The following is a 12,742-nucleotide window of genomic DNA, read 5'->3' on the forward strand; positions in this document are numbered from 1 at the left end:
AACGTTGCAGGATCGTTGACAACACCGAACGGCATAACTTTGTATGCAAATTTGCCCTTGTGGCAAATAAAAGTCAGTTTGTCTTGATCCGAAGGTGCCACAGGTATCTGGTGATACCCAGAAATCATATCCAGTGTCGTTAGAAATTTCGCTCTTCCAAGTAGCGTCAACGAGTGCTCGATGTTGGGAATAGGGAAAGAATTGAGCTTGATAACGGCGTTGAGTTTTCTGAAGTCAACGCAAAGCCGAACTTCACCATTCTTCTTGTTAACAGGTACGGCTGGAAAAGCCCACTGGCTGTTGCTTGGCCGAGTGAGGTCCCTTTGCAGTAACGCTTCCAATTGTTGCTCAATAGCTCTTTGCTTTGAGACTGAGTATGGGTAAGGTTTGCAAGCAACTGGAGCTGCGTCGCCTGTATCAATGTTGAAGACATGAGAAGTGGAGCGTCCAGGCCGATCCGTGACGACCGTAGAATACGATTGCAACACAGCAAGAAGTGGTCTTTGTTTTCTTGAGTGAGCGTGGCTTTCTCCACTGCTAGAGATAGTGCGTGGTCTCCTCAATCTTGCACTTCTGAAGAAATTTCGCTTTGCAGTACATATACTCGGCTACATTTTCCAACGCACGCTAAACACGTTTCAGCATTTTCTCATACAGGTGTGCTGGATTTTCTTCCACAGAAAATGCACTCACCAATGCAGTTTTCCATTGTTGCCATGTCTTGAGGTTTTTCCCTCGTGTTTCATGCCAACGTTGTGCAGTACTTCGAAGTTTGCTGAGAGCCATACTGAGAGGCATTTCATCATTCCACTGCGCGAGAGTTGCGATCCGCTGGAATTCAGTCAACCAGTCGTTAACACTACCGCCTGAGGATCCGTCGAAGAGTCGTACATGAGTGATCAAGTCTGGCGTCACGTTTACTTGAGTTCATCGGGAAGTGCTCGTCTGCGTCTGTACAGCCAGACTCAGAGCTTAAGTGGCTTCCTTAAGGGCGTTGAGAATTTCTTCCATGTCAACGTCGTTGATACCACTTGTAGTTGCAGATGCACCGCTGGCATCTTTCTTCGGAGGCATGTTGTCTACCTGGCATGCGTTCGAACGTTCCAAAAGGTGATCCAAGAAGTCTGTGTCAGCTGCGCCAAATTGTGAGGTCCTTGTAATTAACTCCTTGAGACCTGAGGCGGAACGTTTAAGAACAAGTTTACTTTCCCACCACACTTAAATTAACGACAAAAATCCATCATCAAGTCCCATGCAGTGCCGATCAAGCGGCTGCCAGTCGTTCCGTTGAGATCGGAATCCTCCTGTCTTCTTCTTTTTCGTTCTCTGCCCTCTGCTCTTGACTCCTCGTCGTCTTCTCTCGGAAGACCGTATCCTTACAACATGTCGTTCAGAGAGTGAGGGCACGTGGTATGTGACACAAACTAATGCTCGCGATGATAATTTCGTATTCCCTGCATTCTCACAAAATAGTGCTGCACAGTGCTCTTAGCCACATAATTTTTAGTAAAAACAACTGATAAGCCCATTGGTCCTCACATCGCTCACGCTTCGTCACACTTATCAGTTACGTCACACGAGCTGATCGGGCCGGGGCTGCAAGGCCACTTCGCACCTCTTGTGGCTGAATTTTCGAAGTTATTTGTTCAATTCAATGGGCCATTTCCATGTACTTGTCGCCCTTAGCGTCGGAATGAAAAACGTCGCTTTTTAACCCCAAATGAGCGAGGGGCGCTTTTCGGAGTGGCACGTCGTGTGGGAAAGTAGCGAAAGATGATTGTAAAAAGAATGCGGAAAGAGTGAAAGCGTATTGTACTGATTACGAGTACAAAGCGTCGTCAAGTGTCTGCCTCGAACGTCCACGCAGCCTTGACACCGATTACCTACCCCAAAATGAGATGGCAGCCGCCTGCAGGTGGCTGAACATGCGCATATGCTTACCCAGAAAAGGTCCACTGCGTAGTGATGAGGCACCATTCGGTGAAAATATTTTGCGCGGTGGCTCCTGATATCCTGCTTGATGAGTGAAGTACGGTTTTCAGTATTGTAAAATGTCACTTGCCAATGCCGTAAATCTACGTGGTTGAGAAAAGCATTCTCCCACCAAAATAATCACCACATCTCTCGTTATACAAAAAAACCACAAGCTATTATATACAATTCATTGTACACATTCAAAAAGTAGTAAAAAAAGTAGCAATTTCCTGACCTATCCGACACTAAACATCGCTCCCCTATGACACTGGCAAACTTGATGTGGTGTACAATGAATGGACAGAAGCCAATGTCAAATATGAATGTTTTTACAAAATGTGTATTATCATATGGCATGGCACACCTGAACAATAACACACTTTAGGGCACAAGTGAAGCAAAACAATGTCCTACAATGAACACAGTTTCTGTAAAAAGTTTCACCCTCCATCTCCAACATTGCGGGAAGAGGGCTCCAGGATACTAATTACTGTTGCCACAAATGCATGTAATGTACATGCTACATAGGCACACGGGCTGCAGTACCATACACAGCATCAACCACTCTACCAAGTACCTTTACAAACAAATAACACGCTTGTGACATAAGATGGTATGTCACTGTGTTCAACCTGGCAGCAAGAAGTAATGTGGAGATACAACATAACCTGATTTGTTAGAACTGCCTTATTGTTAGAATTGCTCTGGTCCCATTCCGCAAATAATTTTCAGTTCATTCCTGCCTACTGCAATAACAAATATACCTCATGAGGACATCTCATTTGATGATATAGTTTGAATTAATTAAAGGAGATCAATGTGACAATTTACCGTAAACTGATGCATTTTCTGTGTGTGTACGAGGGTACTAGAGATGTGACATACATCATTAAACATACTGTAGCAAACTTCCAAACATTATTTCAGCAAGTTCAGCAATGTATGGCATGTTTTCTTTTCGCTGTGATGCACAACCAATGTCGAATTTCAAGAAAGGAAAAAAAAAAAAAATTTGACAACAGGTACCTTGATTTAAATTCTGTCCATAAAAGGGTCACACGAAACAGAAACAAGGACAGTTTATGACTGTCCAAACATACAATGACCAAGCTTTCAGGAACTAAAATTGAAGCATTGTCCAGACTGTCCAGAAATATAATTTGTTTTGCTCTCTAATGGGCGAGCAACAAAGAAACTAAAGGGCACAGCCATAGAAACAGCGAAAGCCATAGTGAGGTGGAAACATTTTGACAGCTGCAAGTAACTTCACAGATAATGTCTCGAAGTGCAAAATATAAGAGAATGTAAATTAACCAGTATACCCCAAACTGTCCTGCATGCCTCAGATCATGTAATATCAGGCCCTGAAAGAAATAATTCATAGCGGGCTGCAATGTGCAATCCCACTTTCTGCACTCAGCATTTCTTCATCTGTATTTTCCAAAAAATAAACAAACTTTTCAAGTGGCATTTGAGAACATCAAAGAAATCATCAAGAATTGAGTGTGTTTGTAGTGGCACATACACGTCTTTTAAGAAGTAGCAATCACAATTTTATTTCAAGGAGACCCAGTACTTAGTGTGAATAAACACAGCAGAATATGGCAATGCCTTGTCATGTATAAAGTGAGCCAGGTACGATTAATAACGTTTTCTCCTTCGTGCTAATTAAGAATGAGCCCCGAAAGAAGCTGCAAAAGGCGGTCTTAAGTTAACAACGTGTCACGCGACAGCCTTCAATAAAAGAGCGAGCTGTAATGATTGACGATGAACAAAATTTAAAATAAAGAAGGAACATGCCCACATATCTCGCTCCCCCCCCCCCACTCCTCCTTAGCACACAACTGAGTCTGAATATCAGATTTCCACATGGACGTGACTTGGTTGTCTGATGGTTCATGTGTCTTAGACAAACAGGTTGGCATATATTTGGCGGTATGTCATTACCTTCTACATGTTTCTCGCAACGTTACCTTAACAAGACAGTTTTTTCCCGCTCACTCTACAGTCAGGCAGTAGACCAGCAGGTCACTAGATGCTGTGGTCAGAGCAATATGTGGAACATCAGAAGGCTTCTTGGATGTCACATCCTGTGTGCCACGGTTCAGGTGTGAATGGGCACTGTAAGCTCTTATAATGAATCGCATTTTCCTTGTGTTGCTAGAAGGCAAGTAGAATAACAGCGGTTCCTGCCAGAGTATTCTGGCAGAGTCTTGTCTTTGTTCTAATCACTATCACTCAAAACTTGGACCGATAGCTTTCGTGATCGGCGTGGTCTCGTGGATGCCCTGGTTGGTTCACTGCAAAGGAAGTCTTGTGTAAGAGCCACACCAAAGAGCACAGAAAGACCCACCACCAAGTTAAAATGCTGTGTAATTAGGGTTCTTCGTTTTTGGGTTAAACCCGATTTTTCACGACAGTTCCCCCACCCCAAACAAGTGTTCAAGGATTCGGGTAAAACCCGATATCTACCAGAAACCCTTGCGGTACTTGTCGTTCTAGGTAAACTGTCGGAAAAGTGAATCATAATATCAACAAAGAGAGCTACTTGTTTTCCATAACGTAAAAGCGCTAAAACCAGGACGAACACCAACACACAACATCGAGCGCGCTTTTACGTTATGGAAGTCTATCACCAACAAGCCCAAAAGGATGTTTTAAAGAGCTACTTGTGACGACCTATTTGTCCACCTTTTATAATCCCCTCCTGCAGGAGTCAAAGACGAGCTTTTGTGGAACCTGGCTAAGTGTATGAATACCACGGTCATTCACTGGCCCCGTTCCGAGCGGAAATATAAAGCCTCTCTTCCTCCGAGCTGTCGCACTGCTGAGCACTGCCGAGCTGTTTTTCCACTCCCCTGGAGCAGAAAAACAGCATCTCCTAAAAATATGAAATTCTCGTTTCATATGCCTTTCATTTCACCCGAAAATTCCATGATGACATATCAAACAGAGATCGTAGTGCCCGATTTCTTCCTGAGTTCTCATGTGTAAATAGCACCCGATTTTTCCCTCCTTAATTTAAAAAATGATAAAACCCAAAAACGAAAAACCCTGTGTATAATTAAGGTATGAGGTTTTCATGTTTTACCGAATTCTTCCCTGAAGTTACATAAAATGCACATTTAGTAATTCCAGCAAAACCCATTTTCTCCCCAGATCGGGGAGGCTTTTTGTCATGCAACCCTGAAGCACAATGCACGATTGCAGTATTGGGAGAGAGGAAGGGATGGACTGCTGACGGAAGGAGAACAGAATGATGCTGAGAAGGTAAGGTGTCACACGGAGGCGCACGTGGCTTCTGAGTTCAGGCCTTAAGAGCCGCTTTGTGTATGTCACGCCTGCTGACGCGTTTGCTGAATACGTTCACTAGTAGTAACATGTTGCAACAAGAGGACTGCTGGAGAATGGGCTCACGAGTTTCCAGACGTACTGCCCGGTGTCCTAAACAATGCGCAGTGCCAAGCAACTTCGTGACAAGTCCCTCAAGGGGTGTTCGAGAAGCAAACAATAGTTCTGAAAAGAAAGGTATCAGGAGCTAAAGAAAGCCTAGCATCTCTCCAGCAAACCACCCTCGGCGTGCGCCAAGACAAACCCACCCAGTGGGGTCCACAAGTTCGCACGGTTACGCAGTGTCCCCAGCAGAGGTGGGCGTTTGTCCTCACTAGCCTCGCCCTCATCTCAATTTTCTGGGAGAAAAATTTTCCTCACCTGACCTCACCTCAAAATTTTTCTTAAATTTTTCCTCACCTCACCTTTTTATTCAAAAATTTTCCTCACCTCACCTCAAAAATGTTTTTCAAAATTTTCCTTGCCTCAATTTTTTCAAAAATTTTCCTCACCTCAATTTTTTTCTTGAAAAATTTTCCTCACCTTACCTCAATTTTTTTTCGAAATTTTCCTCATATCACCTCATCTCAATTTTTTAAAGCTATTTGTGTATTTGATGTGAAGATTGTGCATTCGATGCGCGTTGGCTTTGAGTGACTACCAATGTAAATGCATATACCTCAAGCTTGAGTGCATACAGGGTGCGGCACGAAACGTGTCATTTGACCATTAAGAAAACGGCTTAACGGAAAAATATGGGATAAACAACTTTCTCCTGGACATTTAGTTTGTCACCAAATACAAATAGCTTCATCAATTAGCCATTGAAATACATTTTCGAAATTGAACTCATTAAATTGCTTAGTCAATGTAACGTTCTTTTTTTTTCTTCTTGCTGGAGGATTGGCCTAGTCAATCACAGAAAACACTTCGTGGAACGATTGTTATTCCGATAAAAGTTGCGCGGAAATTGAGGTTCAATTGCGGGTATGCGAATGGCGCGCAAAGTCGGGTGTCAGATCAGCGGCGAGAGAGGAGGGCAGTCCCCGCCCAGATGAGAGACAGAAGCTGCGGAAAGAAGGAAAGATACCCCATGTACGCGCGGGAAAAGTTTTCATAAAGTGTGCGTTCATAAATTTTTCCTCGCCTCACCTAAAAAAATTTTCCCATAGTTTTCCTCACCTCACCCTCAAAAATTTTTAAATATTTTCCTCACCACAAAATTTTTTAAAAACATTTTCCTCACCTCACCTCAAAATTTTTTTGAAAATTTTCCTCACCTCACCTCAAATATTGTGAGGTGAGGATGAGGAAACCCTCACCCTCGCACGCCCTCGTGAGGGTGCCCACCTCTGGTCCCCAGTGGGACTCGTCCCCGTCGTCCCCATCCAGCTTCATATATTGAATACGGAGATAACCTTGTCTGGCGCACCCAAGGTCATCGACGCCGCAGCGCATGTGCATAGGCAGCTGTGAAAAAGCTCCATTGTCAATGAATCACTGAACATAACGTAACTCTGACGCTCTTTTCTCTTACTTCTACGCGGAAACGAAAGTGAAATCCACGCATCTCGTTGACGGTTCTCACATGAAGGCTTGTAACAGTGTCACGTTACGCAAAGTAATTGCGATTGAACTTTTTTCCACAAAATTAAGGTTCCACGAAATATAGGTAGCAGGGGAGAAAAAGTATGGGCATTAGAATTCGCAACGATATGAGATCCATAAAGACAAATCGACAAACATGACAATCTTTATTTTCAAAAATTCGTTCTTGTCAAAGCGCTGCTATAATTGAAACACCACTTCAACATCAGTATAGTTTATTCATATACTGTATCACTTGGCATTGCAGATACCTGCTTTTACAAAACCACCACGTATGTCACTGTCACGGGATTGGAGTTCACGGTAAGCCTCTAAGCCAGCTGGCATGTAGGAGCCTTATGAGACTGCCGGCAGTGTCATGAACCCCAAATCTCCCTGATCCTGCAATTTCCGTCCCCTTCCACATGAATTCGCGAAATTAAGGTCCCGCGAAATATTTCCAAAACGAGCTTCCACACAAATCAGGAAGTTATTAAGACCGCAGAATTAACCACTTTTACAGTAACCAGAAGAGGCGCAATTCGAGTAATTTTAAATACCCCGTGGTGAAATATAATGTGGTGGTGTGCTCATTCAATGATTTTCTGCTCCAAACATGTGAGCCTTTTCATCCAACATAACATATCGTGAGAGAAAGGTCCCTCTGTGTTGTGTATGTTAGAATGCATTAGTTGGATGAACTGCATTGAGAGTTAGTCAACATGTTCCATGCTGCTTGCTTCATGTGCATCTCCTATTTTCTATGCTTACATTGTGAATGTCCTGTACCTTTTTTTAAAAACAGCACATATTTCCACCTGTTACTGAACATAACTCTAGAGGTTGAGCTACATATACAGGAACCTGCAATGCACAGAGTAGTGTTGACCATGAGCTCACAAAATTTGTAGGCTTTAGTGACAGAATATTGTAAACAGTGTAAAGCGGACTTTACGTAACACCGGTGTAATGAGGTGATGCCGACATGCAGAATGGCGACAGGACAGGGATACCTTGAGTCAGTTCGATTAGAAAAATACTCGAAATTTCAAATACTGAAAATAGGTTGCAAATAGCATTTGAATAGCATCTGATATTCGTTTCATGTTCGAAATTTTGAATATTTGCACAGCTCTGCAAAATACTGTTATTGCAGGAAAACAGCATTGTGTTCTAAACATTCTGAGAAGAAAATTATTAAATGAAGACATGTGCTATGTGCATTAAATTATCTTAAATGCGCATCATTTCAAGGTCAAGATCAGTGTAATATATCTTAGCTGTAAGTAGTGGTATACTTTATGCGGCATGCCTCCTATGTGACTGAACATAAATATTGCACAGTCTTTAGACACATTCGGAAACGAGATGCCTATGGTAAAGTGCCGAGAGAGAGAATAAAGTGTGGAATGAGGAACGGGTGATGGATGCGTACTTCCAACGATTCCACAGGCTACGTAGAGTAGGGTACGGTAGCGCAAATGTAGGAGCATAGTATTTACATCACTTTTATTCGGTAGCGGTATTGCATTACTTTGTAAAATTTGTAGCGGCGCTAGTATTTTGCTCTTTTTTTATGTGAGTAGCGGGTAGCAGCATTTCGTTCCTTTGTTTTGGTAGCAGGTACAACACTAATTTCACTTGACATCAAGGATGAGGTCTCCAAAGTGAACCGTCACGACACTTTTGAAGCCAGGTGATTGAGCATGTGCAACCTTCCTCCCAGGGTACACGCAGGCTTCTGCGTATGCTGCATCACCAATGCAGAATCATTAATCCTGCCTGAATTTTGCAGTTTGTCTTGTACCTCCGAAGTTGGTGTACCCATTCGAAATTGGATATTTGAAGGAAAATTTTTTGTGGATTCGTATTCGATTCACATTAGAAAATCCCAATATTCACACACCCTTTTTCTACTATGTTATGATCACGATATGCACACAAATAAAAAATAAACAAACATACCTGCAACAATGCCTGCTTTACTCGTTTAATGTTTAGATTATTATTTTTACTATTACCAAGTCGACACATTTGCCCTTACCTTGGTGGTGTTTTCCGCCTACCAGGGGGCCTTCCGCGCCGCTTTTTTGGCTCTTCTGGAGTTGCCACAGTGGATGCCTGTGTAGAAGCACCGGTTCAATACAAAACTCAGGAACAGGGCAAAGTTGTACTGTACAAATCACAAATGAACACAAGAGAAGAAAATTTTGTTCGGGTTATACAACAGATCAAGAGGTCTGGGAAAGGAAATAGCCCTTAGTCACACTCACACATAAATTTATTCTACATTCAGAACCCGTGTGCAAGAAACCGTGCTTAGACAGTCCATGTGGATCTTCAACCCCAGAGTGTACCTTGGTTCGCCGGTACTGCTGCGTTGAAATCTCAGCTGACCCATCGAAGAAACCGTATGACAGAATCGTGGAGCACTTGTCATCACAGCGTAATGCCAAAATGAAAGAAAACAGCTCAAAGGCAGAGGCCGAAAAAGCAATTCAATGGACAACCTTTGCCATCACCACGAGTCAGAGGGATAAAGAGAAAGTGGCACAGGGCGCAATACATGACTTTGTGCAAGCGTTCTGTTTCTCGGGTGGTAGTCTCGAGCATGCCGACGGTGAGCTGGGACGTGTTATCAGGAAGTACTGCGGTCTTACAAAAAGCTATGCCGTCGGTGAAGCAACTGAGGGAGAAACACCTAGGTGAGGTTTTTCACAGCTACAAGCGTTTGCTGACAAGCAAAGTCGCAATGTCGTAATTTCGATAGTCGAAATTTATCTGAAAACACTTTGGTGTTTCACATATCTTACTATTTAATAAAGCCCTAATGTTGCTCATGAGCATGGATCGGCACCGTTTTTAAACCCGAATGTACATGGATTAATGAATCCGACTTTACACCCGAATTTTAGAAAATCAGTTTCCCGAAAACTTCTGGCCCTATGTATAATGCGGACCCGTGTATAAGGGCAAGTGACATTTTCCCTGTCCCACGGCAGAAAAGCTACTTTGTTAATAGTTACAACTGCACATAGCGGGACAAGTGGATAGAATGCAAACAGTTTCCATGATTTATTGAGTGAAACGACATCGGTTAACACTTGCCGCTTACGTGTTTTCCGTGTTGCTATCACTGCCTGATGAAGATTACAATGACTCCTTGCCACTAGGATCCTCGTAAACAACTAAGCCATCTGTACCATCAATCGTGTTCATTATACAGCACTACTTCAATGACTCAGCAATGACCAATCGTGGCAAACTGTACCATGCGTCTACTTCCCACTGACAAAGCAGTGACAGAGTTGGCCGCCTCAGCCGCCCGGCGGGTGGTCTCAGCTTCCAGGATAACTTGATAACAGCTTCCAGGATAACATTTCAGGAACTTTCAGTTTTCCAAACGCACGTGGCCAAACCAGTACACAACCACAAATATGTGAAAGAGAGACATGGAACACTTTCATTTCGCCTTCGTCACATGACACGCTGCTCTAGAAGAGTCACTGCGGAGCAGGGAAGGGCAGATTGAAAATTCGGAGCGCGAGAGGCCTGTAATAGTGACTGGCATGAAAGTGCCACGTATAATGCAATCCCGCATATAGTGCGAGCTAGTTTTTAACGACTCATTTCCGAGGTAAAAAAACCTCACATTAAATGCAGACAAATACGGTACAGTGCTGGACAGAAGTTTACAGAACACGCTCTGGCACATTCCTTCCTCAGAGTGACACGCTAGCAACGTATGAGACCATACGGACTTAGACATGTGCCTAGGTAACCCGATCACCCGTTTCCAAGTCCGTCGTACCATTCGCTGCAAGTGTATCACTCTGAGGAAGGAATGTGCCAGAGCGTGTTCCGTTAACTTTTGTCCAGCACTGTACCAATAAAAACTGAAGACCAGTTAACACCAAAGGACCAGCAAACTTCACACACTGTCTCATTCTTGTTTTGTAGCATCTTTTAAAGCTCAATAGGATGCCGCTTAACGTCCCTGTGCAATTTTGTTAAGCAAGCCTTTACACATGTTCATGAGACTATTTCACTGAATGCCTCTCAATGTTGCAGATGTGAAGTACTTACATCAGAGGAGGTCGGCGTGTCTAGTGCCTCTTTGACCCTCTTCGCGACAGCCCTGGCCTGCCTAAGCCTCTGCTGCGCTTTGTGTCTCTGCTGCTGTTTTTTGAGGTGAGACAATGGAATGTCTTCTTCATCTGCGCCCGTCCCTCGTCGCTTCTTTCTCTTGCAGTTATACATTTTGTGGATCTGTAGCCTTTCACGTGAAATAAAGGTACACCCACAGCCATCACATCTGTAAGGCATCAATTGTGCTGGGTTACTTTGAAATCATGTCAAAGAACCAAAATTTCAGGAATGAAAACTAGGGCTGCGCAAATATTTGACATTTTGAATACAAATAGAATATTTTCAGTATTCATATTCCCTTTGATTTGACTATTTTATATTCGAGGCTTTTGAATATAAACCAAATACTCGAGATTTCCCAAATTCACGAGCCTCACACGTCAAACCCATGCGGCATTTTCCAGACTGGAATGCACTGTAGCGGTGCGTTGAATGCTTGTGACATCAGTGTCACACAAAAAACATCAAGCACGTCCACAAACAATTTTGCGGCAGCTTCTCGCCAGTCCGGATCTGCTCTTGGTAACGAGACTCCACTAGAGAAACGCATGCAATGCATGGTTGCAATTTTACGTGAGAAATTCATATTGAACGCATCAACGCATTGATGCGCAACAGCTTTGACGCGAATGATAGCTGGAATGATACTACTCAGTGTGTCGTTTTAGCACCGAGGAGGTGGAGGTTCAAGGCTCCAATGAGAGTAGCGGTGCCTGGATGCAATTAGCCAAACAATGCCGTCATTTTCGAGATGTGACGCACCTCTATCACCTGCCACGACAAAAAAGGGCAGGTTAAGCTGACGGGACAAGCGCTGATGAAGCGGTGATATGTGAACGTCGCGAGCAAACCATAGCCTTTTGAATCTGACCTGCCACCTTCATACATCCACCATCGAGTTCAAGATACTGCTGCTAAGCATGTGGTACATACCTTAGAGCCAGCCTGTAATGTGAAACGCCTGATTCTGGGACAGTCACACTGCATCAGATACTGTCCGCCCTTGAGGAACTTTACAGTGAGCGGGGTAGACCTCAAACTGTAGCAGTGTAAGCTGTCTTGAGGGAGTGGCAACTTTTCCCTAATCCTTTCACAGCTGATGCTTCCTTATGTATCACTGTGGTTATTAAACTGTGGTTGTATGTGCTGTATGTGCACATTCCAGTAAACAGCGTTACTTGAAGTCATGATTTCATTCCATATTCGAAGTTAAATACAGTAGCTGAATGATTTTTCGGATGCAGATTAATCCGACTCATTTGATACATTGTACTCCCGTGCCCTTCACCATAGGATTAACGGGACGGTCGCATCCAGAAACCCATCTATGGAACAGATACCACTGTGTTCGGCATGTGTGTTCGGCGCAGTCCAGACGGCACGTAACTCTATGAGACACCCGCATAGCCGCAGCATTCCTTTTGTCAAAAGCATGCCATCATTTGCTGGTTACGGAATGACGTTTTCTCATTTTTCAGAGAGGGAATTCCGGTATACCCTCAATATCTGTCGTCTGCTCTTGTCATGTATTCCGCCAAATAACAGTGAAACTACGCCAGTATTTCGCGTGGAATTTTGGATACCGTGGTAAGTGGTCCACGAGGAATTAAGCGACACTATGGGTTCGAAGTCGACTGGAACGGATGAGACCGTCCCTTTAATACATTTTTAGTATCATTTTTTCAGACAGGACAAGTCCAAA

At 43.5% G+C, this 12,742-nt stretch overlaps 1 protein-coding gene across 1 annotated transcript in view; it reads right to left on the bottom strand.

Moving 5' to 3' along the window:
• Positions 1-2,287: 2,287 nt before the first annotated feature.
• LOC135385469 (zinc finger protein 425-like) overlaps positions 2,288-12,742 on the bottom strand; it is a 49,780-nt gene continuing 39,325 nt past the window's right edge. The window contains exons 9-11 of the mRNA XM_064614798.1: positions 10,978-11,206; positions 8,936-9,012; positions 2,288-4,274 (exon numbers count right to left, since the gene is read on the bottom strand). Of these exons, the coding sequence (XP_064470868.1) occupies positions 4,199-4,274; positions 8,936-9,012; positions 10,978-11,206 (382 nt within the window). The 3' untranslated portion in view covers positions 2,288-4,198. The remainder of the gene's footprint in view (positions 4,275-8,935; positions 9,013-10,977; positions 11,207-12,742) is intronic.

This window comes from Ornithodoros turicata, chromosome 2 (assembly GCF_037126465.1).
Source record: "Ornithodoros turicata isolate Travis chromosome 2, ASM3712646v1, whole genome shotgun sequence".
NCBI lineage: Eukaryota > Metazoa > Arthropoda > Arachnida > Ixodida > Argasidae > Ornithodoros > Ornithodoros turicata.